The sequence below is a fragment of the Chaetomium tenue genome, assembly GCF_020726465.1.
Source record: "Chaetomium tenue strain MPI-SDFR-AT-0079 chromosome Unknown F5144scaffold_1, whole genome shotgun sequence".
NCBI lineage: Eukaryota > Fungi > Ascomycota > Sordariomycetes > Sordariales > Chaetomiaceae > Chaetomium > Chaetomium tenue.
Window position 1 is genome coordinate 2,979,506 of NW_027117329.1, and position 25,394 is coordinate 3,004,899.

Here is a 25,394-nt window from a genome sequence, read left to right on the forward strand (position 1 = left end):
TCGGCGGCTGATATGATTTTTGCCACCTGGAAAGCATGCCATATCACAAGGAACTACAATGGGGTATCATTCCATTGTCAATTTTCAAATGCAACTATCGACTATTTCCGCGCCCATTGCCAACGAAGCAAGCAGCAAAGACACGCGGCTTCGCTCTTTCTTTCCTAGGTCTGCCGGGAATCTCTTCCGAGACGCCAACCCAGCCCGCCGCTGCCGATCCCTCACCACGCCCACCCAACCTGAGCCCATCCACCCACCCATCCCACCTTGCAGTCCAATTTGATCCTCCCTAGTCTTTAGAAACCTAGTTAAACCTCCCACCCGTCCGATCATAGCCCGTATCCCCCTCACCACCCCCGCCCAAGCCGAGCCGAGGTATGAGCCATGACCGTTGCGTCCCAGCCCACCGACCACCCTCGGACGCGAATACTAGTATTACAACAAATCTGCCCTATGCCCAGAGCCGAACCTCCTTTTACCGTACCCGAATGACCCATGATGGAAAAAAAAAAGCCCGGGCTGATCCCAGCCGAGCACCCCAACCCCGAAAAGGGACAAACCTAAACGCCTTGCTGTTGTGCAGTGTAATGGGACGAGTCATTTTTTTCTTTTTGTTTTCTCCAAATGTTGTGTCATGTTGCTGCCCGTTGCCGGGAATGACACCCTTGATTCAAGGAACTTGTCGATGGGTTGCGACAAGTTGTGCCTTTGTGCCCACAGACGAAAAGTCGCGGGCTTCTTGGCTGAAACCCTCTAGACCACTCTACCACTAATGCGGGGTCTGCGGCCGTGACGCCTGTGGTCTGAATTTGAGCTTGATGATCTTCTTTTTCGGCTCACCGGTCTCCTCGCCGGCCGCGGGAGTGCTCGGCGGCGGTGGTGAGTGATGCTGCGGGGCGGCCGAGGGCAGTGGCTTCCGCTTTTTGACACCTGATTGGCCTCCGTTGAGCCCTGGTGACGACCGTGGATCCGTCGCGGGGGAGCGCGGCCGGGTCGCCGCGTAAGCGGAGGGATCGGGGTGGCCGGGTAGCGCGGAGCGCTTCGCATGCGCAGGCGTCGCGACGATCGTGGAGGATGCCGCATGATTCGTCTTTCCGGCACGATTGCTATCCCTAATGCGGGCTGGCAGCCTATCCCAGGCAGTGAAAGGTAGCCTGACAATCTTTCTAGGACGACCGTTCATGCCGCTCTCGACTCTCGCCACCTTCTTTGGGCGGTCGACGCCGACGCCGACGCCCTCACCTTCGTCGCTCTTCCGCTTCTTCGGGACCGGCTTGGGACGCTTATCTGCCGTCTTGGATGCGCCGTTTAGATGGGTGTGTGCCGCAGAACCTGGCGAGGGCGGCGGTGCCGACGGCGTGGACAGCCGAGCGAGGGGCTGGACCGAGATGGAGTCCGACGACGAGGGCAACGCGGCTGCTGCCGCTGTTACCGGTGGTCGAGGCAGCGTGACCGAGATGGAGTCCTTCCGAACATGAGGGGCTGGGGTAGGCGGGCCGTTGTTTGAAGGTCCGCTGAAGGACTTGTTAGTGTTGAGCTTGATCTTCTTAACCTCGGCAGGCTTGGGTTCCCATTGCGGCGGTGGGACTGGATCCATGATGAGCTTGTGCCGCGGTTGCATGCGGTAGTGAGTGGTGAACTTGATGATGCACTGCTTTTTGGCGTTCGGCTTTTGAAGCGCCAACGGCCCCTCGGGAACAGGCTCCCTAGTGCACTTCCAGATCTTGGGGTAGTTGAAAGTCATGAGCAAGCAATCTTCAGCCTCAAACATGGCCGAGCAGATGGTCAGCAGCTGGAACTTCTCCTTGACGCTGATCGACGGTGACTCCACGGCCGTCCACATGGCGGCCTGCAGCTCGACGTTGCCTTTCAGTTCCTCTTGCAATGCCTTCACGGCTGCCTGGATGCTCCGGTTCCGAGTCGCGGCGAGCTGCCTTCGCTGGATCTCGGCCTCGCCCTGCTCGACAACCAACCCAAAGTCGTCAACGGGTACTTCGGGCTCGAGCTGAGCGGCCTTGCTCTCGCCCAGGGCGACAGCGGCCATGCCCTTGCAGAATATATTGAAGAGACGGTCGCGAACAAAAGGTGACGGATCGGTGCTTGCGCTCGCGAGGAGCAGCTTCATGATGGGCACCTTGGCGAGCAACCCCAGCTCTACGAGGCACTCAAAGGCCTTGATCCTGATGAGATCGAGATTGCCATCTTGCAAGTACCTGACAAACTCGAGCGGCTGGGTGCGGATGACGTTGGCTTTCATCAGGCGCATCTTGCAGTGTAGCGCGGTTGTCGTCCATACGTTTTGGTACGTCGACGTCCACTCGTCCATCCTGCGGTACTTGTCGATCTCCTCGATCGTCTTCTCGATGAACCGTTTGAGTTCCATGTCATCATCCTCGTCGGCCCCAAGCCTCGAGTAGAGATCCCTCTCCCCCTCGACCTTGTCGGGGATGATGGAGGTGGTCAGAGCCTCCAGCAGCTTTGCGATGTAGAAATGATCCGAGTACTCGTTGTCCGAGTTGTCGTTGAAGAGGAGCAGATCAAGGAGGAAATTCCGCGCCTGACGCGAGCAGCGGCCGTTCTCCCTCGTGCGCGCGATGGCGCCTGGGAGAGCACATTGCACCGAGTACTGGGCCTTGTCGTGGAAGTCGTTTGGCACAGGGGGGAACGTGACATTGCCGTTCTTGCCAACCATGCGATCGCAGAAGAAGTGGCGGAAGATCAAGATCAGCTGGGCCGTCCCAATGTAGTTAATCTCCGGGTCGGCCTGCTTGGGGAGGTCATCAATGGCCATGGTGCGAATACCGTGGAAGTACCGACGGTCCATGACCGTCCGTGTCTCAATGCTGGAGGCCACGCCGTGTCGCTTGCCGCGCTGGAAAAAGAGCATCGCGTCTTGATGTGCGACAACATCCCTATCTTGCTGCAACTGGGCGAGGTACATGTAGCCGGGCATGTCGGTCACCGTCTCGCACAACCACTCGAAGTTACAATCGAGCCGGATCCATTCGTACGACTCCTGATCCATGGCGGTTTGCACATTGTCGGACCATTCCTGGAGACCCCAGTTCTCAAGGTCGCGCTGGGTCATGAGCACATCGCCTAGCATGTTAAAATAGACGATATCGTCCTCCTGGATATCTTGCTTGTCCACAGCGGTGCTCGCCGCCGCCGCCGTGGCCTTCTTCGTACGCTTCATTCGCTTGTACTTCGTATTGTAGGCGATTTGAAGCGTGGTCGCTACCTTGTCCTTGTCCGTGATGGCGAGGTAGTGCTCATAGGGCGTGCCGTCGGCTTCATGGATCCGGACAGTGAACGGGCCAGTGAAGAGCTTGGGCACCGGGCCAGCCCACACCTCGTGCACCTCTTCCGCCAGTTCCTTCAAGAACTCGTCCTTCGTAATGGCATTCGGCCCGTTCTCCTTGCTCTGTGTCTGCGCGATGGAGATATCAACATTCAGGTTCTTCTTATTGAAACGCTGTTTGATAAGGAGCTTTGGGCAACCGGCGCCGTGCACCCACTGCTGCCAAAGTTCGTCGGGCCGATACTGGCTCTTCTTCTCGCACGCCCGCCGGAAATCCGCGTCGGAGAGCGAGGTGCTGGTAATTGTGGCGTTGATGTTGGCATTCGAGACGATCTGCGAGATGACGCGGACGATGCCCATCGACCCGGGAATCTTGGACATGCGTTGGTCGAGAATGAAGAGGACCAAGGGCGCCTTGAGGGACATGAAGTCCAACTCGAAGTCGCCGATGTGCAAGTGCTCGCCAAGGTCGTGGAGGGATGGCCGATGCACATCGACCTCGACCAGCTTGTCAGATAACGTTTTGAGGTGGAAGCGATACCAGTTGTTGCCGCAGATGCTCCTCATGAACAGGTCCGTCATGAACCACTGGATGCCGACGATCAGCCAGGCGTCTGACCGCTGGTTTGGGACGATGTGGACGCCGAAGTACTGGCTCGCTAACGCGTGGACCAGCGTTCTTGTTACGTCGATCTCAGTGTCGATGACATCTTCGGGGTAGAGCAACCGATTGCTGCATAGCGACATTGATGTTGCCGCCACGGTGTCTGAAACCATGTCGTCGACAAAGCAGACCTTGTAGCTCTCGAAGGGGTAGCGGCCAAACTCCGGGGCGAAGAAATCAGCGGCCGCTACGATCGCGACACACGTGTGGCGAACCTCGTGGGCCCGGTTTGGGAGGCAGTAGGCGTGAATTTTGGCGGCATTAGCGCCGAGCTTCTCGTCTGCTTCCTCTGTTCGAAATTCAGACCATAGCTGGATATGCTCGAACGGGCCAATGGCGAACGCAATGTGCTGCGCCGCCGAGAGTTGGGATTCAAAGGTCATGATCTTCTTTTTGTCGTCCTCGGGGTCAATTTGCTCCCCCGCGAGGTTTCCTGAGCAGACAACCGTCATCTCCATGAGCTTGTCTTCCTCGGCCAATGCTGGGGAGGCCGGAGGCGTGATGGGGGCTTCTCCAAGCTTCCTCTTCCGGGCGACATCTGGACTCGAAGCAGGTGCTTGCTGCGTAGCCAAAGGCTGCTCGAACACATCCGCCAGCGTTCTCGGGCATTTGATCGAGATCTTCCACGGGTGTCTTGACCCCGGGTCGTCAACGCATGGGAAAATGCAAGACGCAGTCCCCGGCTCGATCGAGTGGCGGGTATAGACGTGAGGGTATCTCTGGTCGCCTTCGTCAAGACCAACGAAGTGCAGACCGTCGCGTATATTCTTTGAGCGGAAAGGAATGGAAATCTTAATTCCATTCTTCTCGTCATTCGGGTCGGCTCTGTCATGCGGGGTGTCTTTGTCGGCTTTCAGCGTCTTGATCTTAAGCGTCCGCCGAGGCTCGTCTTTCAAGATGCCATCGGGCCGCAACGAGACCTTGACCGCACGGTCGGCTGGGACGCAGCAGGGGAGCATCTCCCGGTCCTTGTTCGGCACCTCGGATCGCCGGGCAGGCCTGAGTGGTGCCATCCGTCGTTTTACGATGTGGTGCTGTGCTGCGCCAATCTGCCATTGGGGCGGGGTCCGGGCTAGATCGTACGGGTCGGAAAACGACGCGTTCGTCTTGAATCCATCCACGGTCACATTCTCAACGTCGATCTCAGTCTGCCGCGCATCGAGCCAAATCTCGTCGAGGTCTGGGTTTATCGTGAATAGATGGATTGTCGATACGCCGCTGATGCTCTTCTCGCGAAAATCGACTTCAAGTTCCACGTCTTGTTTGATAATCACGAAGGGCTCGGCCCCGGGGGGCAGCTCAGGCGCAACGCCAGGCTCGCCCGCAATGTCGTTTTCTATTACGGTGGGCATCGTGGAGATGGCGATTTCGCGTCGGGTCTGCTGGGTCGAAATCGTGAAGGTTTTGAAAAATGGCCGTTTTGTTGTTGGCAGAACGGAGAGGATCGGTCAGTTAGCCGGCCTTTCGAGGCTCGAAAAGTCGGCTCGGATTTACGTGCACATGGCAGGAAGTTCGAGTAGCGCGTGGTGCTGCGAGGCAGAGAATGGCCGTGCGAATTCGTTAGGTTTCGCTTCGCCGTTTCGCAGCCGGTCGCTGGTTCGGACACGGACCGGGGGAAATCGGCGTGGTCCGAGGGGGGGAGAATGCGAGAACAATAGCCACGGCCTGGGCGAGAATGAAAGGCAGCTACCAAAAAAGTACTAGTAGAGAGTGCGCATCGATGGCGACAAGAATACAACACCAGCGCAGCAGAGAGGCTATCGCCACAACCACGGAACCTGGTCGCTTCCGCGCTCCCAGAAGGAGAAATGCGGGCGTAGGCGGTTTGGGGAAAATAGTTGGGCCACCAGAACAATAGCTGGTTGGGCAACGAATAATTAGTGAATGGCGAGATGGGTGCAAACAGCACAGTGGACAAAAGCCCCAATCTGTACCTTCGCAAGACGCGATCGAATTCGAGAACGGGTGACGACGAACCTCCAAGACCGTGCACTGGCAATCTCTGCCGAGGTTCTGCCGATGCGCGATGACAAGGAGCCGCAGGTGGGGCTAGAGCTTCGAGCTTGCAGGCTCCCATGAGGGGCAGACCCACCTGGTCTGTTCTCTCGATTTGTCTCAGAACATCGATCTCGTGAAACTCGATAACCGATTCTCGAGACAAGGTTTGGGTGTTGTTCTGGCCAATGCACAAAAACTTGATATGCGAGCAGATTCTATTGAGGAAGAGAGAACAGGTTGATTCCTAGATGCTGATGACAGTCGTCTAATGGATGACTAAATATACATTCGCTCCCCCTCGCCAGCTGCCGAGTTGTTGTTTATATCCTCGAGTCACACTTCTACCGATTCATTGTTATATCCTCCGTTTTATCCCTTCTGATAGGATCTTCGAGCAAAGAACCTCTGGATGAACAATAGCAAAAGACGGTGAGACGGACAAGTTACTTTTTATTTCTATCCGATGCCAATCTCGACCCCTTTTCCCGCTATTGTTGGATCCCACCGCCCCGGCAAACCTGGTATATCCCGAGACCGGTTCGCCATTCCCCCTCGCTGCTATTGAAGCTCCCTAGGCGAGCCGCCCCTGCTGGGCGGTTACCTACTCGGCCCATACCGCATCCCGGCAGCTCAGGCACAGCAGTGCCCTACATCCGATGCACTGCAGTAGGAAGGCTCTCGCCACCCTGCCGCAGTCGTCGCATTGTGCCTCGCTTCGCTCCTCCACGCTGAGCTCCCGGCGAAACCTCAGCGTGTAAAGTAGGCCAGGCGGGTGGCGGCAAGCAGCCTGTTCAACCAAAATCGTCAGTTCTCGTAGTGAAGCATCGGCCATGGGGGGATTCCCTACCGCGTCGGGCGGCTGCCTCTCCTCCTCGTCCAGACGGGCCTGAATCTCGGCGGGGACTTGCAAGACGTGTTCATCATGGGCGCCGAAATAAGGGTGGCAAGGAGGCTCAACACCGCCCACGGGCCAGTGCCCCCCGCAGATGACACAGAAATCATATCCGCACAAGCACCTACCACAACAACAGCGTCAGCAACCACCACCCCAACCCACCAAACAAGAACACCCAGAGAAAGCCATCCACTCACGCAATATGATTACACCCCCCCGCGCGTATCACCAACCGCTGGCAGCGCGGACAAAACTGAAACATGTGCTCGCCCCTCGCCAAACGCGCGGCGCGGATGACGGTGCGGTCGACAAACACGCTGCGGACCTCGCTCAGGGCCCGGACCTGGCGCACGGCCTGCTGCTAGGAGGCGCGCGCGGCCGGGCCGAGCAGGCGGAGCGCGGCGTGTTGCTGCTGGGCGGCGTGGTGGTCGTTGGGGTTGGTGGTGTTGGTGGGATTGTTGGTGGTGTTGATGTCGTTGTCGTCGTCGATGTCGGTGGGTAGTACCGGGTCGCCGCAGCAGCGTGGTGGCATGCAGGATGGGTCGGTAACGTTGCGGATGGCGGTTTCGGCCGCGCGGGTGATGCAGTCGCGGCACCAGGGGTCTGTGGATGTGCTGTTAGTGGTTTCTTGTTGTGAGGGGGTATCGTGGCGGCGCGAGGGGGATGGAGCGACAGCGGGAGCGGAAATGCTACATTGGAGGGCGTAGTGACCTGGACCTGGTCCGCGTCAGGTATCCCGATGTAAAGCATACACTGCTTGGTTCAGTCCAGGAAGGATTGACTAGCTCGTGCATTAATCCTTCTGTAACATTTGGTTTGCTGCTCGCCACATGGCCGAGCACCCCCGGGCCCAACACCCACCCAAACGCAAACTCGCTATATCTGGCAAGCACAGGGAGGATGAAGGTAAGGTGGTATACATACGGTTATTGTAACAGGCGGCCTCGACGCCCTCGATGCCCTCGACGAACTCCTCAAAGCAGATGGTGCACTGTAGAAGTCAGTGTGAGCCAAGAGGTTCTAAGATCGGCGAGGTATCATTACCTGGAATCTTCTATCGCTCATTTTGGTAATGTGGCAATGAGAGGTTAATCTGACAATATGTCTATGGGGGATGAGGAGAAGACGTTGAAGCGGACGTGGGTTCTTCAAAGGGGAGGTTTGTGTGAGAAAAAAATTGTTTGAGGTTATTCCGACCACGCAAATGTGCTAGGTCAGAAATATCGTTATCGGCTACTACCCTAATCAAAGTACGTCCTAAGACTGGTTCTGGCACGGTGTAGCACGTCGGATACTCGGTTGAACCCGGTGTTGTAGTCGGCGAGTTGGGAGAGAAGAAGTCCTGTGTGATGCCTGGGATTTAGATGTTGATGATAATGGTTAGGATTTTGGATCCAGCCAGGCTGTATGCTGCATATGCCTCAGACACCGCCCAAGTGTTAGGAGACTGAAGAGTGCAGGTAAAGGTTAACAAAGCCAGAAGAGCAACATGCTTCCTCTAAGTGATGGCGTGCCTGCCCTATTAACTTAAGGAAACAGCTTTGGAACCAAGTCACAAACATACTCTGTTTGTTCACGCACTTAGCGCATCAAATTTGACTCCCCGGGCAAAGGAAAAGCAAAACATCCAAGAACCATCGACTCAACTGACCTATCAAGCTTCCCGTCACCATATATCAAACGACATGGGGTCACACGACTCTGGAGTGCCACGGAACATGCCGTGTTGCCAAGCACCATTTAAATGCAGGTACCCGATGCTCGTCATCGTCACACAATTCTGTCATATCTCCGCTCCCACCGGTGCTCGTAGTTGTCACATGATCTTGCCATAGCTTCGCTCCGTCACAACACCATCGTAGGAAGCCGGAGTGGCCTCAAATAATGACTGGTAACCGATATATTGTGACCAGCCACCCCGAGCCAGCAAGGTATATACCCTTAGATATATAGCTATGAACCAACCCAGCCGTCTAGTTCAAGCAAATGCCACCGTCAAACGCCAGAATCCCATGACCTTTCCTTGACCCGCCCGCTATGATATGATAGCCCTGAGGGCCATGTCCCGATAAACCTAAGCCTCGAAGAGAGAGAAAGAGTAGAAACAAAAGAAATAAGAAATAAAGAAAAAGGAAAAGAGGGAAGAAAATAGAAACAAAGAAACATTGACCCGTTTAAACTCCGCCCATGATGCTAGCCCATGCGTGATGTACAAACCACCGCCCGTTTCTCACCCCTTCACCCTACTACTCCGCCCCCGCTTCCTAGGAGGCAACCGAAAGTCCGGGTCGTCACGCACCTCGCCCGGCAGCTGGAACTCGGCCGTTTCCATCTCCGGGAGGAGCTCCCCCCACGCAAGCACCTTACGGCCCTTCCGGCGGTCCGTGCTCAGCGCCGCGTCGCGCTGGTAGCGTTTCCGAAACAGCGAGACGTTCTCTCGCGGGTCCTTATCCGCCGGCGGCTGTGATGATGATGATAGTGCCGTCGTAGCGGTAGCCTTTGTAGGGCAGACCTTGCCCCCTGCAGCCTTTGTAGCCGCAGCCTTGCCCCGTTCGGCCGACGCCCGTTTCGCGGCTGCTGCTTTGCCGCCCGCCTTGGCCCGCCTCTTCTTGGACGCGGCAGCAAGCGCCTCCTCCCGGAGCTGCTTCGCAATGTACGCGTCGACGTCGCTCTCGTCGGCATGCTCGGTTTCCTGCTCGCCGCTCTCGGCACCTTGTTGTTGTTGTTGTTGTTCATGCCGGCCCACCTCGACCGACTTCTCCTCCTCACTCTCCTCCGTCTCGGCGCTCTCTTTACCGACGCTCTCCTCCCCACCACTCAGAAACGCCTGCCGCCGACCGAGCATCTCGGCGCGGCGCCTCTTCTCCTCGCGGGTGAAGCGGCGGAACTTGTCCAGGATGCCCTCGCAGCCGCGGATGAAGTGGTCGCGGGCGGGTTCGAAGGCGCGTTTTTTCGTCTCGGTGACCCCGCTGACGCCCAGCACGCGCAGCCAGTCGTGGCCCCGCAGGCCATTCAGCAGCCGCGCCACCTGGTTCCGCTCGTGCTGCGCCCGCCCGATCTCGGTGTTGCGAACCGACCGCTCCGACCGCTCGGCTTTCTTGTGTGCCGGCGCGAAGAGCGAGTCCGGGAGTGGGTCGGATGTTGGTGTCGGGTTGAGGTAGCTGAAACTGACGCGGTGTGCATCGCAGAGGTCTGTGTAGAGTGAATCGCCGTAGCTGCGGGTTGGATAGTCATGTTGATGTTGGGCGTGTGGTGGGAGGTGGGGCGACGTGGTGTTGGTGTTTGGTTGCGATGTTGTGTCCGGGATGATGATTATGGGGGTATCGAGGTTAACAATGTCTGCAGTGGGCGGGAAGTGGTTAGCAATTGATCAACACACTTGCCAATTGATTGGCAATTGGCGCTGGGAATTGGTGGTGAATGATGGGAGATTGATTGCAAACATACGCGTCTCTTTCGGGTCGTTGCCGATGATTTCATCGTACTCCGGGAAGTACGAGGACAGCTCGCTCTTGTGGCGAACGACCTCTTGAGACCTCAGCTTTCGGCCCTGCACGATCGTGTCGGCCTCGTTTGGCTTCAAATTTACGAGTTCGTGCATTAACCCTTTAACAGCCTTCGATCGGTTTGTTGTGGGTGTTGGCCGCCGTCGTTGCTGTTGCTTGGTTGTGGCACGGGCGGGTTTGGGTCCTTTTGCTTCGCGGCGCGGGGCGCGGTGACTGGCTGGAGCTTTCCTCGCGAGGGCGGGTTTGGGGGGGGCAGGCGCTGAGTTTGCCTTGGAGATATCGGAAGCGCCGTTATTGTCGACGGTGTCGACCGTGTCATTTGCAGGGATGGCACGCAGTGTCGCAATTCCCGGGGTTAACTTGACCCTTTTCGCCACGAGGTTATCATTGTCACCCTCCGAGGGGCCACGGCGTCGTTTCGGACGGGTTGTACCGTGGTTATTCCGTCTCGAAGAAAACAAGTTACGGGTGCTGGCGATCTTCCTCGCTTGGGTCCTGGATACAGTGAGTGCCATGTTGCGGCTTCCATCATTGTACCAGGTAAAAGGAGTAGCGATAGCCATGAAAGGAATTGAAATTGGATTGCCAAATGAAGGTCAAGGTGGCTCGCTGTGTTGCCTCGTGGTTCTGCTTGGCAAGTTTTTCGCGGGACGAGGTTCTCGAGAGCGCGTTTTTATGGGAGGATATGAGCTCCTAGACCATCTCTGGAAATCATCGAAATCACGTTTACGTCATGGACTTAACTAATTCATGGTCATGTTACTGTTTTCCATGGATGCTATTGTCAATTCGCATGCCTTGGGTCTTTGCCACTGTCATGGCGCCCCTCTGGAGAAAAACAACCGGTATACCAAGATTACATAGAGCTGTCTTGATGCAAGATCTCTCGACCGAATTAAGCCCAAATCAAATGAATTGAACTGCAATCTGATCCCTAGCTATTTTTCTATCTACTCTCATAATACTACTTATTCAGCTTGTCTAATTGTCCATATATAGCTTATTCAGAACAAATACATTTCTGAAAGTGACTTGCAGGCGGGCCCACTAAAAGTCGGTTTTGGTGTTGCTAACATGCCACCGCAGCGTGCCTAATTCGGGAAAACCCCAACCCACGCACCAACCCTCCAGTTCTGCAGACCGGACGAGGCCGAGATCTCACTCAACGAACGGGATGATCCCAGCACTGACCGAAGAAATGATGGTTGATGATGCGGTTGAAGCGCAGAACTTTCTAGCATCGACAATCACATGCCCGATCGTGCCGATACAAGCCGAGTCCGGGCGCGGAGGAAGAAGAGTTAACCCGAAGAAGAAAGAAAACCATTCCTGACGTCTTAGCGCGAGGTGAGAAGTTCGGAATATTACAGCCTCGGGTGGGTTATTCGTTATAACTAGCGTTCAAAATATGTTGTGCATTACACTGAGAACTGGCGGCCAATGCCCCTACTTGACAATTGGGGGTACACAACCCAGAGATTTGTGTGGTTCAGTGTGTGACCGATCGATGATACCGATACCTGCCATGCTGTTGAGATGTCGTGCAGTCCCTTCCCCACTACCTGATACCAAATGACAACATCCAGACGCCCTCAGACTATTCCAATGGGATCGGCATTGGGCAAGTAATTGCTTTGGATGTTTTAGTATTACACTAAACTAAGGACCCAAGGCTCAATGCCCGGCCAGATCCACGTATATATCCAATCCACATCCAATACATTCCTCCTCGCTTTAGTCTTGGGTGTATGTACCAAGTAATAAACCAAAACCCAACACGCTCCCACCACCTGACCAAACCACACAACCGCAAAATATACACTACGTTTTTCCCACCTCCTCTCTCACACCAAAAGGCCGTATATACCGGACGGACAAAGCCAACCAGCCTCGGGCGGCAACTCTAGAAGCAGAAAGGGGGGGACACAAGCCCACGCCCACAAAAAATGCAGCAGCCTGCCATGCAAGGCCCCCAAGCCAGGGGGTATGCCAAAAATGTAGAAGGGAAGAAATGCCTGCCACAGGGTAATCCAGCATGGATGATCCAATCCAAAAAAAAAAAAAAAGAAGAGGGAGGCAGGCTTGTAACCAACGAAGCCAAACCCAAAATTCCAAAATTCCCCAAAAAATAACACCAACAACGCCATCCAATGCACGCACAACCCCTTCCTCACACGCAACCCCCCTTACACACACACCCCTCACACAAAGACCTCACCCTACACTACCTAACCTCAGTCGACAAACTCCTCCACCGCCCCTCAAAAACCCTCACCCTCTCCTCCTCCAACACCCGCTGCAACCTCCTCGTCTCCCTTACCGCCTCCTCGCGCTGCTCCTGCAGCTGGAGGACCTCAATCTGCGCGGCGCTCATACGCCCCACCACCTCCTGCATCTCGGCGTCGGCGGACGCGAGCGCGCCCTCGAGCTCCGACACCCGGCCGCGCAGCGTGGTCATCTGCGCCGTCATGTCGATGGGTTCGGTGGTGGAGCGGCGCAGGCCGTTGACGGGGCGTTGGCTGCTATTGGGGATGTTGGTGTCGGGGGTGTTGTCGACGCCGAGGAAGGGCGGGGTGGAGGACTTGCGTGGGGCGGGGGAGGTGCGCAGGCTGAACATGGGGGAGAGGGGGGATTTGGGGGGGAACACGCGCTGGCCCTGGCCGCTGCCGCGGCGGGTGCCGCCGGTTGCGTCGCGCAGGCGGTTGAGCTGGGCGCTGTGGGCGTCCCGGAGGGCGGCGAGCTCCTCCTCGTGGCGGGTGACGCGCTCTTCGGCGCCGGTCTGGGCGGCCACGACCTGCTCCTCGAGGGTGCGCAGGCGGGCTTGCATGCCCGAGATGCGGTCCGTGCTGACGCGCTGCTCGGCGTCTCCGCGCGCGATGGTGCCGGCCAGGCGGGTGCGCAGGCTTGCGTTTGCTTCGAGCTGGGCGCGGACTTGCTGCGCTAGTTCTTCGACGCGGCGGGCAGACTCGTGGAGCTGCGCGGCGAGGTCGCTCTCGGTGTCGAGGTGTTCCTTCTCGAGGGTTTGGAGGGTTTCGATTTGCTCAAGGTAGGAGGCGGCATCGCTGCGGGCGCGGTCGCGGTCCGAGATGGCGGCCGAGACGGATTGCTCCAGCCGCTGAATAGCAAGCTGCGTCTTCTCATCGGGCCCCGCGTTCTCCTCGAGAGCCTTGATACGCTCTAGCGCATCCATGTATGCGGCTTGCAGGTCCTCGTACGCTTGTTCCAGGGAGTGTGAGCTGACGGGCAAGTCGGATTGGCTGTGGCTGCTGCCTGGCCGGGCGAGAGCCTCGGGGATAAGAATGTCCTTCTCCTGGAGGAGGCTTCGGAGAGACGCGATCTCGCCCTCGGCCCTGTCCAGGTCCATCTTGAGCCCCGCAAGGCCTTTCTCGACCTGCCACTTTTGCTCAATTGCCTCCTCGGCCCGTCGGCGCAGTACGCTGATCTCCTCGCGAAGGTTCGAAACTTCCCGCTCGTAGCCAGCCCTTTTGGGCGATGCGGTGAGGAGGCGATCGCGTTCCATCTCGAGCTGTCGTATCCTCTTGGTGTGTTCGCGGTTTTGGAGCTCTTGTCTCTCGAGAAGTTTCTTGAGGGCAACGTGCAACATGTCCCGCTGGTCCTCGACGTCTTTTAACCTCTCGGCCAGGACGTCGCGGGGCTCAGCCACTTTTGTGCTGTTGGACCGTGCGATAGACAACGTGCGGTTCTTCCTGAACGAGCCGCCGGTGACTGATACGGACCTAGACAGCCCCATCCCCATCCCCATCGACATGCGGGTCCCGGTCTGCTTAAGCTCGGCGTTTTGGGACCTGAGCATGTGCAGCTCAGCATTCTGGGACCGGAGCATTTGGAGCTCGGCATTCTCTGACTTGAGGGAATCCAGTTCGGCAGTCATTGCTTTGAGCGACTCTAGCTCGGCGGTCTGCGCTCTGAGCGAATCTAGCTCGGCGGTTTGCGCTCTAAGCGAATCCAGTTCGGCATTTTGTGATTTGAGCCGCTGCAGCTCCTGCTGCATCTTGGACGTGTCGTAGGCGAGTTTTGCTTGATCGGCCGCCTCGGCCTCTAGCCCCTCGACGCGAGCGCGCAGCTGAGGGACAATCTCATCGCGTAGGTTGTCGCGCTCATTTGACGCCGTCTGAAGTTCGCCCTGTAAGGCGTTAAGGAGGCCCTCGAGGTTGGTTGTGGCCTCGCTCTGCTCGGACAACTTCCTGCTGAGGTCCTCGCACATGCTCTCGAGCTCCTTGACGCGCCCACTGGCATCGCTGCTGTCGAGGTGGGCAACATCGAGCTCTGACGCTCTTCTGGACAGCTCTTGGATTTGTTGGTCCAGCGACCGGCGCTTCGAGCGCTCATCTTGCAGCTTGTTGGTCAACTCCAAGCGGATCTGGGCCTTTTCCTGATCCGCCCTGCGTTGAATCTGTGAAATCTCCTCCTTGGCATGGTCATACTCGCTAAACTTGGCTGAACTGTAGCCAGAGTCGGAGTAGTAGTCACTGGTTCGTTTCCCGGGCGCCTGCGGGTTGTTGATCTGTTCCTGTAGTCTGTCCACCAAATCCTCTAGGTCCATCTCGCGCCGAATGGACGAGGCCAATTCGACGCTGATACCCTTCAGCTCGTCCTCCATCTCTTCCAGCTGGTCAAGTGACGTTGTGCTATCGGCGGGTGTCTGGAGATACGCTTCACAATACTGTAGGGGGTTACTCTGATCTGTAACATTGGTGGAGAAGGTGGCCCTCTTTGTGATGGAAGCCTCATAGGACTCGGTCACGGCGGTCGTCGGCTTGGGCGACGTAGGCGAAGGGAGGGGGGAGAAGTTTTTGTCCGAGTACTCGGTCGCGGTTGTGGGCGACGGCGTGGTGGCCCAACCGAAGAAAGCGCTGAGTTTGGACGAGGCCGGGGATTTGGGCAGAGGCTTATTAAGATTATTTTGGTCTAGTGACGTTGCGGATGGCGTGGCGGACGCATCTCTGGTGTTGGATCCAAGATTTAGCTGTGGAGGGGGGGACTTGCGCGAGAACATGGACATGGTCTTGGGATTAGTATTAACGATGGTGGTGCGTTTGCCTCCCGGTGACTCGGGCGACTCAGGCGAGTCGGGAATGGAGTACAGATCGTCGAGCTCGTACGGGACGGACCCCTGAGTGGTCAGACTGGCCGTCTCGGCGCTAAGACTCTCGACCTCGGAGAGGGTGTGGGAGGTCTGAGTCGCTGCAAGGTTGTTTCCCGTAATGTTTCGCAGCTGCGCGTCTCCCGCACCACCGACGGCCGGGACGGCAGCGGGTTCAGCGGGTTCAGCGAAATAATCGGAGAGGGGAGATGATCTGTTCAGCGAGCCCGGTTAGCCCGATATTGCCACCAGTTTACCCGGCGAGTCAGGAACCTACGGCTCGTTGGTGTCTGGACTTGCCGGCCAGTCCAACACAGTGTTCAGCGAACTCTCGGTGGCCAGCAGGCTCCGCTGATCAGGGAACTCGTAGAGAGTAGGGCTGTCGAGCGAGCACGACCTGGCAAACCTCTGCTCGGGCCGGGGAAGGTCGGCGAGGATGTCGGCATACGCAGCTGAGCCCTTGGAGAAGCGGACGGCGGCGGGCGAGGCGGTCGACGACAACGGCTTCCGCTTGATAGGGCCCGATAAGTGAGCCAGACTGAAAGACCGGCCACTGCGTGGGCTCGGCAGTGGACGTTTCGGTAACACGGAGACCAGCTCGGGAAACGCGTCCGTTTGGTCGTGTGTTTCGAAGGAGAGAGGGTGGTGGACCGGGAGCGGTGGCAAGCGAGAGGGCGTGAGATCAGACGAAGCAGTTCGTGTATCAGAATCGGGAAGAACGGGGATGGTGGCGGGCAATGGAGGCGGCATGTGCATGTCGCCCTCGGGCGACGGTCCAGGAGCGGCCATTTAGTTAGTCGGGGGTGGCATTCATAAGTCCTTTGTCGCACTAACCCCCCATTCGATTGGCTCTGAATCGAGCAATTGATTAACACATTAAGAGCAGCGACGAAATAGCTCGGCAAAGGGGGTGAAAGGGTGGCATCAGGTATGAAAGAAAGGGAGCAAAAAGGAGTGGACGGCCGCCATCTAGCAAAGGTTGGTAACATTAGCGCCGGCGATTTGCCAGGGGAGGGATAGAAGGGTGCCATCCCAGTTCCCTTTTGGGCGAGACCCCCCTTTGGCCCCAGCGCCATCGACAGGGGGCAGGGTGCACCATCCACGCCATCCCACGCCCTGGATGCACCCCTCGCCCACTCTCGCGCACCGTACCTTGCAGGCGCCCCTGAGTCGCCACATATCGGCCAATCACCGACACGCGTCGCCCTGGATGGGGAATTGGCGATGTTCTGCATCCTGCATCCCGGTGCTCAGATTGGAAGGAAGCAGGCGCCAACCGCAGCCGTCAACCGAATGGCACTCGGACCGGGAATTGAAGAAAGACCACCGACATGCACACAGTCGCCATGGCCGATGGCTCCTTTGAACTTACCTTATCTCCACAAACCAAGGACGAGGCGTCGCTTAGCCGCCGCCACCTGCAAATTGCCGTTGATCACGATACATGTGTGCTCGCACCTGGAATGAAAAAGAGACAGACAGATGCCCAGCAAGCCAAAACTCAATTGCTGAAAAAAGGATGCCCGATGGAATGCCGCTTGTGCCCATGGAACCCATGGCGACTGTCGTCGACCACAGAGCCTCCAAGTTGCGATCGGCGCTTTTCTTCCGCCAAATGGACGCGGGATGGTGGGCAGGGCACTTGCCCGATCCGGAATCTTAAACAGACTGTGTTGATATCCCCCATCTGCCCCTGCAAGTCCTTCCATCACACCCGAGTGGTGCGAGCCCCGCGACTGAGGATTACTGCTCGAGGGGGCTTGCAACAACTGTTTCGATAATAGTCTTCTGTGGTATGCTCTAACTTCGTCGTTTATATCCTGCAATATTCTCATTTTAGCGTCTTCTTTCATTTTCCTGCTTCTCTTTCGTTTATTCGTCCAATTAATATAATTACCTCCATAGGTAGGAGGGACTGCAGGTGCTGATTTGGTCTGGTGGTCGCACAGTCTATTTACGAATCCAACCCGCTAGCCGATAGGCTTTGCGGGGAAACTGGGGGTGCAAAAGCTCGAGCCACAACTCTCTGCCGCCAATCCAGTCCAATGCCGACTTCCACGTTCTCTTTCGCAAACCAGTTTTTCTGCAGGGAAGCGCTCCTCCCGTCAAGTCGAGTTGCGCCCATGGATGATCTGCAGTTTTCCGTCGATGGCGGCAAACGATAGCAATGGTGGCAAGATACCCGCTCGGATTTGCATCGATCCCGATCACAAACCAGATAACGATGATGAAAACTCTGCTTCTAGACCAGAAACCAAACCTGGGACAGCCCAAACCCGGTTCCGGACAAGTCCAGCCCCGTGTTTGATCTTCGAAACAATGTTTCACTTACCCTGACCCTACCTGTCAACAGCTTTTCTCTCCCGCCATGTGGCGACCACCTTCTTTTCGTTGCTTATTCTCCATTCCGGTGGGCTCGGGACAACGGAGCGGAGTTAAAACAAAAGAAACAGTCTGCACCTTGACGTCAAGCCGTAAGGTGAGCGAGGTGGATGCCTGTGACCATAGGCTGCGGTGAGTCCCGAGTCATGGATGGCCTGACCGACGGGCGCTTGCAGTTTTCTGGCGGCTATCGAAAAAGATACAGAACATCGGACGGCCTATTTCATTCATGACTTGTTCAACAACGGAAACAGCAGCTCCGGCCTGCAGAACTGCGGATATCTTCACCGCCGAGCCGCCCTTGACAGGTTTTTCATCGCCTCCCGTCCACATACATCCCTGGATTATGCCTGGATGGATCCTTAGTCTGCGTTGTCATCCCTATGCGCTGTCCTGTCTAGACGCCCTCCCCTCGATTCGCCATCAGTCATTGCGGCGAGGGCATCACATTCCGTCACCTTGTATAACCGTGTCCCTATCTCGCAAAGAAGGGCGCTAATTTGCGGCGGCCCTTGACATTCTCGTGAGCAGTTATAGCACCTAGAAGCTCGCATGGTGTACGTGTACTTGCTTGATGTAAGCAGACGAGGTTCTGGTGATTTGATATGACCTTTTTTAGTATCCTACGTGCCCCGGTGTCATCTGGGCGTGCCGACAGTCTTCCGGAAATATAGTTCCCAGATCCGCCGTGGCTTGCCGTTGTTGTCGTTGTCAATACCGGGGTCGAAGTCTCAATCACGAGTACCTTTTCTAACACAAGAGACACCAGGTAGTACTCGGAGATGGTTCTTGGCAACTCACAGTTCACAAATGTTAGGTCAGATAAGTCCGTTAGACCACTCGCTATCATCATACATCACTTCCTCCCCCTTTTCATCTCCCTCAACGTTGCGCACATTCGCACCCATACCATCTACACCATCAAACACAGCATCCCCTATCAACACGGTCATTTTCGTTTCCCACAAGCCATCTCGAGTACATTACAACAAGAATCGCCCATTCAAGGCACAAAACCGAAGTGAGGATGCGCCGTGTCCGCTAAATGCCCAAATAAAAAGATGAAAAAAAAGAAATTCCAAAGCCAAACTCCAAAATCAGGGAGGGTATAGTTCCACCATCCAACTCACCCACCACCACCACCACCACAAACCAGCTCACCCCCCTCAAACAACCACCCCATCCCCAACCCCAACCTGCTCCGCACCATGCACCGTATTCCTCCGCACCCGACGCGGCCGCAACCGCTGCGGCACAAACGCCTCCCCACCACCACCACCACCAGCACCAGCAACAACCGCAGCCAGCTCGCCCAGCCCCGCACCCTCCCCTCCATCCAGCCGGCGCTGCCGCCGGGGCGGTTCCCACAGCAGCGGCGGCAGCGCAGGCGGCGGGAGCGGGAAAGGGTCGTTGTGGCCGTTGTTGTTGTCGCCTGGTGGTGTCGGGGCAGCGGGGACGGCACCGGGTGCGAGCAGCAGGCCGGGGTTGAGCTCCTCCCAGGCGTCGAAGAGCGCGTCGCGCTCCGTGCAGCCGCGCGCGTGCCGGCAGTAGGGCGCGCCCGTTTGGAGCCGTTGCCAGGGCTGGCTGCAGATGTAGCACCATTCGTGGTGGCAGATGCCTGGGAGGGGGTTAGTGATGGGGTTCGGGGGTTGGGGGGTTGGGGGTGGGGGATAGGGATTTGGGGTTTGGGGCAAGGGAGGTGGGCATGGTTATGAGAAGAAGGAGGTGAACGGGCTTACAGGTGATGTGGTTGCATCCGGCGAACTTGTGAACGTCTCGCTTGCAGCCGGGGCAGGGCTTGCTCGATCCGCGGACCGCCTTCTGTGAGGCCTTCTCGGCCGCCCTGCGGTCCTGGTTGCGCTTGTCGTACTCCTGGCAGGTCTCGTCCCAGTGCCAGGGGAGATTGTGGTGCAGGCAGGATGACGCCTGGCAGCTGACACACTCGAACCGCGGGCAGTTCTCCTCATACATCTGGCCTGATCCGCAGGCCGGGGAGAGGCAGAAATGGAATGTTGGTTCCTTGGTGAGCGCCGCGCGGGTGACGAGCGTGTCGTATCGGTTGAAGGCCCCCTCGGAGGCGTGCCGCTTGACGTCCCGCCAGTCTAGGGATTCGGGGCAGTCTGGGCACTGCAACCGGTCCCAAGCACCACGTTCGATGCTTGAGCGTAGCCACTCTCCGAGGCAGTCTTTGCAGGTGGTCGGCTGGTGGGTGCAACGGGGAGTGTTCTGGGCCGGCATCTCGGCCCGCGGTTTGTCCTCGATGCAAATGCTGCACTGTACGGTTGTCTCCGTCGGCCAAGGGTCGTCGAGCTGAAAGGCTTCGGCGAGGTTGTGGGAAAGACGGAAATCGTATGTGGCACCCCATTTTACGGTGGCGGTCCGGGAGTTTTGCAGTGTGCCGTCGAGAAGGAGCTCAACGTCACCTTGGCCGCTCAGTTCGCTCATTTGATATGGGTACTGGCTTTGGAAGGCCCTAGTAACGACATAATCTGCCACGAAGCTCAGATGCATCCGCGTTCCAACCTGGATCCTTCTGGGATGGTAAACAAACACCCCCTGCGCACCACGGAGTACGGCATAACCGCGCTCTGGGGATACGGCAACCGAGAGCCAGCGGCAAAGCCACGTCTTAAGTTTTCCGAGGCCCCAGTGGTTTCCCTGTAGAGCTCCAGGACGGATGCCGTCTCGGACAATCAGAGCGATTCTGTTCGTATCCTCGATACCCATATACTCCGCCACCCTTTGCCTCAGCTCTCCGACAGTCACGCCTGATTCGATAACGGAGTGAATCTCCGCAGCGAAGAGCACGTCGAGGGCCCGATCCTCCCGATCAGCCCAGTCCGAAAACTTCCAGTTTGAGAGGTGCTGCTCGGACTTTGATACGCTGTACCAAATCTCCTTCTCGTTGCGGACGACTTCGGGACTAAAGTCTAGCTGCTGCCCCTTGGAATCATAAAAACGAAACAAGCTGAGCGAAGACAGACGTTGGTCCTCTCGTTCGTACCACCTCCGGATCGCGCGTACCAAATAGGAGTGACCGGCACCCTTTGGCACCGCCACGGTGAGCTCGCAGTACCGGGGGTCAAGCGGGCGCAGGGCAATTCTCACTGCCGGAACAGGCTTGGTCACGGGGGTATGGGAAGACCGGTGAGTACCTGACTCCCGATGACGGTCTGAGGACGGGCGAGTTGTTGGACGGTCTTGTTCATCGGCTCCATGCTGTAGTCGGGCGGTGGCGGCTCGAGCTACCCATGTGAAGAGGCCTGGGGACGGCGGCGATGGCCCGGTGTGCCGACGGCCAACTTGTCGAGTCCGTGTCATGGTTTTCAAGCTTATGGTGATTGTCAACAGCACCAACACTCACTTGGACTTTTGTCAACCACAGCTGTTGATGAGAGGGAGAAAAAAAGTAGAGGAAGAAAGGCTACGGGCTGTCCAGCGCAAGTGTCCCAATTAAATAAATAGACCTAGACGCTTTGTCCATGGCGCCGACCAGCAGAAACCCCGGCCAGACGGTGAGATGCCAATGCCAGTGCGAGTGCCGGCGTCATGAGACCGAGACTTGCTTGCAGTAAACATGCACTTGGTGACGCATCACAATGCAGCCCACGGGTAGTAGCGAGTTATGGTAAGCATCTGGAAACAAGCACGAGAATGTGGAAGAAAAGAAGATTAAACATGTCGTGTTAGTAAAGGTAAGGCCCGTTTCAGGTGATCGGGCCGTGCCAGGTAGAGGTGAGCAAAAGTAGACGAAACGGAAGATTGGAAGCACAGCGGAAGAGAACCAGGTTTCTGACCCAATAGCTGGCCGACACTAGAGGTGGCCCCTCGTGCTGGCGTGGACCATACCGCGTCCGCCAACAATAACTTGCCAACGCCGATCAACCAACAAATCCCAGCAGCCTATCGGCAACTGCGTGTCAAAGGTCCACGCAGCTGGATGTCGGTGGGGGTCGGTGTCGAGGTGGTCGTCCTATTTGCAGATACTACCATTGGGCACTCATCCTGGGGTAAAAATATGCAAACCATGATGGTAAGGAGCGTGGCCAATACTTACGGAGGTAACACTGAAAATTGAATGAAGGAAATGTGGGAGAAAAAGGGGTGTTCTCCAAACAGATCCGAGATCGCCTTGCCCAAACAGCAATTGATATATTGGACTTTTCGGCTACGTACGTACCTTCTACATCAAAATGGTTAGTTAGTCCTCCAAGGGGGTGGACGGTGTGTGCCCTCTGGAATTGTGTACATCCACTTCTCCTCCCGAGCCGTAGCCATCAACACAAGCCTCCCACCGGGCCGGACCGCCGCCCTGAACGTCTTGAACACATTGATATCGGTCCCGTACCCATAGGTCCTCCACACCCGGAAGTCGGGATCCATCTCCCCCATGACCACTTCCTCCATCGTGGCCGGGTCGGGCCCAGGATAAAAGCGCCACGACCGCAACCCCGCAATAACCAACAGCTCCAAAGGATTCTCACTCAGCCGCCTCGCGATATATGCCACATCCTCGTCGAACAGCGTCCTCGGATGCATGCTATACCCCCTCAGATCCAGAAACAGCGACTCCAGCCGCTCCATCTTATCCCAGCGCACCCACAAGTACGCGGTGCGCTCACAATGCAGCGTCTGCCGTAAATCAGGCCTCATCCTTTCCACCCGCGGATTCAGGCGCGCCCACGCCCAGATACCCTCCACGACATCCCCCCAATCCACCCTCGTCAGCGACGGCTCGGACAAGATGCCGAATCCGCTTGAACAACAAATCCTCTTCTTCACCCGCCGAGAACGGCAGCACGTCCTTCTCGGTCCAGTCGGTGGCGCGCAGCCGTTTGTTGCGGCGGTATCCCTCGCCGCCTCCATCCCCTTCCCTCTTCCTCTTCCTCTCCTCCACCGTCACCACCACCCCTCCCCCCTCCTCGCGCCCCCCCAGGGCCGGCCCGACCAAGACAACATCATCCTCGTACGGCAGCAGGCGCAGGGCGGCCTCGCCGCGCAGCAGCACCATCCGGTCGATGACGGCCGTGGGGAAGTTTTCCCACCCCGCGTTGAGCTGCCGCGGCGCCTCGCGCTGGGAGGCGACCACGGCGTGGTTGGCGATCCAGCGCTGGACGAGCAGCCGCTGGAGGTCGTGCGACAGCCAGCTGGTTTTTTTTGGGGGGGCGTGCCCGTTGGTGGAGGGGGGGGGGGGGGTGGGGGTGTCGGCGTATGCTTGGCGGGGGTCTTCGGGTTGCCAGGGGGTGTCGTCGTGGTTGTGGATGGTGGAGAGGGTGGTGGCGATGTTGTAGGCGTCGCGCGGGTCGTCCATGAAGGGGAGGAGGAAGGCGTCGCAGTTGGTGTGGCTGAAGGTGGTGGAGACGGCGCCGTGCGGTCCGGGGGCGGGGGGGTGTAGCGGGATGCTGTAGGTGTTGATGCGGGAGGTGCGGAGGATGGTCTCGAGGTCGGGGTGGGGGTGGCTGCAGAGGCACCATTCCGGGCAGAGGAGGGCGAGGCCGCAGGCCGGTGAGGAGATGGCGCGGGCGAGGATTTCGAGTGTGATGTCGCTGGGGAGGGGGTGCGGCATGCGTCGGATTTCGGGGCAAGTGGCCGCTGTCATGGCTAGTGATTCGAGCTTGGTACCTACCATCAAGGTTTGTCTGTGTTCAAACTGTGGACGAGTTGGATTGCGAGAAGGGCGACCCATCCTCCAGTTCCAGGCCGGGCGGGCGCATGAGTTGAGAATCTGTAAATATACTCAGTAGCTTGAATGGGACACACAAAGGAATTGTTGTCGAGGGGCGAAAGCAAAGGTGGACATATGCCATGTTCAACGTCCGTAACAATGCACCACCACACTCCTTTCTCTCCAGTCAACATCGTCTCAATCTGTCATATCACATCCGAAACATCCTGGGACCCGACCTAAAAAGCAAATGGATATAGTCCTAGCTCCTAGAACACCTTCTCCGGACCCGGTCTCTTCGTCCTCCTCAATTAAGCCGTTTCACCTCGGCGTCGCCCCTTATCACCTCCAGCCACTAAGTCTTCCCGTGCGCACCAGGCCCTTTGTACTGCGGATCTAGTCCGTCGCGGTGGGTTATATACCTGCAGGTCCTGCTGTCGCCGACCTAAAAGCCTGTCCAGAGGAAAATTGAGACAAAAAATCAATACAAGAACAAGATCAACGCGATGCTTGGGCACGATAGCCGTACACTGTGCGACATCGGCTCCGAGCCGCGCTCTCACTGCTGCGCTTCCTAGAGCAGGGCGGCGAAGACACCAGCAGCAACCATAGCGGCGCCGTTGCCGATGTAAGCGGCAGTGGGCACGGCACCACCAGTGGAAGTGGAGGTGCTGGCAGGAGCGTTCGCAGCGCCAGAGCCAGACGGGCTGTCGGTGGGAGATGAGCCGCCAGCACTGGTCGTGGAGTCGTCGTCCGAGGGGCCGTTGACCTGAGCCTTGCTGGGGTCAAGGGTGCCGCACTGGCTCTTGATGTTGGTCGTGCACTCATCCTGAGCCTTGGAGCTAGCCGTGTTGGCAGCCATACAGTCCGAGTAGGCTTGCTCGCAGATGAACTGTGGCAGGTTAGCGAATTGACCTTTTCGTCGGCAGCGCTGGGACTCACGGTCGGGATAGTCTGGATGTAGTACTCAAGACCGGGCGCACTGCCGTTGGAGCACTTGCACGAGTACTCTAGGGTTTCCTGTTACCCCGCGTTAGCCCCATCGTACTCAAAAACGGACCACGCAACTCTGAGCATACCGTGTCGCAGTCATTGGCGGTTGGGCTGTTGGCGCAGAGGGTGCGGCAAGTGTTATATTCGGCACCACACCAATCGGCTGGGCCATTGTCAGTTTATGAGCGCACAGAAGCACGAGAGTTAGCAATGCATACCCTTGAGGGAGGGCTTGATAGCACTGGTGTCAATGGTGAAGTTGCGCTCTGCGGCGCTGGCGACGGTGGCCGCCGAAAGGGCAACGAGGAGGATATTTTGACGCATTGTGAGGTTTCAGGTTGGATTGCGAATAAATTCCGGTTGGCGGGAAACTGATGCTCAAGATGGATGGTGTTTACGAAAATGCGATTGGGAGTGTGGCAATGAAGGAAGAGGAGGTAAATACGTAAAATCTCTTTCCAAAGGTTGTTGCCTGTGGGAGAAATCGAGAGAGCGGGCGAGTCTCGCCGCCAGAAGAGAGAATCAAAACAGCAGCTTCCTTCCTAGTGCGAAAGTGCAAACCGGGTCCCGGCACAAAGTGGGAAAGTCTGTGAACGGAGGGCTGGGCGGCGGGTGATTGGTCGAATTAGTCTATCGTGTGGTTGGTCCGGGGTTGACGACGGCCCTTTCCCTCCATCCCAGCCCCCCCTGCTTGGTGACGATGTCACTGTTTTGGCAGCCGAGCATTCGCCGCCGGCCATTCCATACCCTTGCAACGGCACATGCACTGGCACATCAAACACCCCGCAATGGGCTTCGCTTCGTCCACTTTATTCATCCTCGGATGGTTGACGCAAGCGGCGCGCAAAAGAGGTTGGGAGACCATGACATACGGATAGCCCGATGC

At 57.3% G+C, this 25,394-nt stretch overlaps 8 protein-coding genes across 8 annotated transcripts; all 8 read right to left on the reverse strand.

Annotated features, from left to right (window-relative positions):
• Positions 1 to 769: 769 nt before the first annotated feature.
• Positions 770 to 5,317, reverse strand: F5144DRAFT_477953 (uncharacterized protein; the record flags this gene model as incomplete). Its single annotated transcript, XM_066785077.1, has 2 exons — positions 770 to 2,047; positions 2,135 to 5,317. 2 exons carry the CDS (start codon positions 5,315 to 5,317, stop codon positions 770 to 772), a joined length of 4,461 nt encoding a protein of 1,486 aa, XP_066648508.1.
• A 1,067-nt stretch (positions 5,318 to 6,384) lies between these two features.
• Positions 6,385 to 7,354, reverse strand: F5144DRAFT_37897 (uncharacterized protein). The gene is made up of 3 exons (XM_066784580.1): positions 7,056 to 7,354; positions 6,811 to 6,979; positions 6,385 to 6,750 (listed from the first exon to the last, which is right to left on the reverse strand). Exons 1-3 carry the CDS (start codon positions 7,118 to 7,120, stop codon positions 6,565 to 6,567), a joined length of 420 nt encoding a protein of 139 aa, XP_066648509.1. The 5' UTR covers positions 7,121 to 7,354; the 3' UTR covers positions 6,385 to 6,564.
• Positions 7,220 to 7,923, reverse strand: F5144DRAFT_543302 (uncharacterized protein; the record flags this gene model as incomplete). Its single annotated transcript, XM_066787236.1, has 3 exons — positions 7,220 to 7,461; positions 7,783 to 7,849; positions 7,903 to 7,923. The coding sequence occupies 3 exons, from the start codon at positions 7,921 to 7,923 to the stop codon at positions 7,220 to 7,222; spliced, it is 330 nt and encodes a 109-aa protein (XP_066648510.1).
• A 1,165-nt stretch (positions 7,924 to 9,088) lies between these two features.
• F5144DRAFT_479052 (something about silencing, SAS, complex subunit 4-domain-containing protein) lies at positions 9,089 to 10,879 on the reverse strand (the record flags this gene model as incomplete). The annotated part of the gene is made up of 2 exons (XM_066785135.1): positions 9,089 to 10,197; positions 10,306 to 10,879. The coding sequence occupies 2 exons, from the start codon at positions 10,877 to 10,879 to the stop codon at positions 9,089 to 9,091; spliced, it is 1,683 nt and encodes a 560-aa protein (XP_066648511.1).
• Positions 10,880 to 12,494: 1,615 nt separating this feature from the next.
• Positions 12,495 to 16,510, reverse strand: F5144DRAFT_37918 (uncharacterized protein). Its single transcript, XM_066784581.1, has 2 exons — positions 15,746 to 16,510; positions 12,495 to 15,682 (listed from the first exon to the last, which is right to left on the reverse strand). Exons 1-2 carry the CDS (start codon positions 16,255 to 16,257, stop codon positions 12,589 to 12,591), a joined length of 3,606 nt encoding a protein of 1,201 aa, XP_066648512.1. The 5' UTR covers positions 16,258 to 16,510; the 3' UTR covers positions 12,495 to 12,588.
• A 2,150-nt stretch (positions 16,511 to 18,660) lies between these two features.
• On the reverse strand, positions 18,661 to 21,626 carry F5144DRAFT_555621 (uncharacterized protein). The gene is made up of 2 exons (XM_066787917.1): positions 19,590 to 21,626; positions 18,661 to 19,468 (listed from the first exon to the last, which is right to left on the reverse strand). The coding sequence occupies exons 1-2, from the start codon at positions 21,169 to 21,171 to the stop codon at positions 19,017 to 19,019; spliced, it is 2,034 nt and encodes a 677-aa protein (XP_066648513.1). The 5' UTR covers positions 21,172 to 21,626; the 3' UTR covers positions 18,661 to 19,016.
• Positions 21,627 to 21,990: 364 nt separating this feature from the next.
• On the reverse strand, positions 21,991 to 23,031 carry F5144DRAFT_555623 (uncharacterized protein; the record flags this gene model as incomplete). The annotated part of the gene is made up of 1 exon (XM_066787918.1): positions 21,991 to 23,031. A coding segment is annotated over exon 1 (665 nt), but the record flags the coding sequence as incomplete, so codon positions are not given.
• A 1,058-nt stretch (positions 23,032 to 24,089) lies between these two features.
• F5144DRAFT_597703 (uncharacterized protein) lies at positions 24,090 to 24,832 on the reverse strand (the record flags this gene model as incomplete). Its single annotated transcript, XM_066790891.1, has 4 exons — positions 24,090 to 24,407; positions 24,458 to 24,535; positions 24,595 to 24,671; positions 24,727 to 24,832. The coding sequence occupies 4 exons, from the start codon at positions 24,830 to 24,832 to the stop codon at positions 24,090 to 24,092; spliced, it is 579 nt and encodes a 192-aa protein (XP_066648515.1).
• Positions 24,833 to 25,394: the final 562 nt, after the last annotated feature.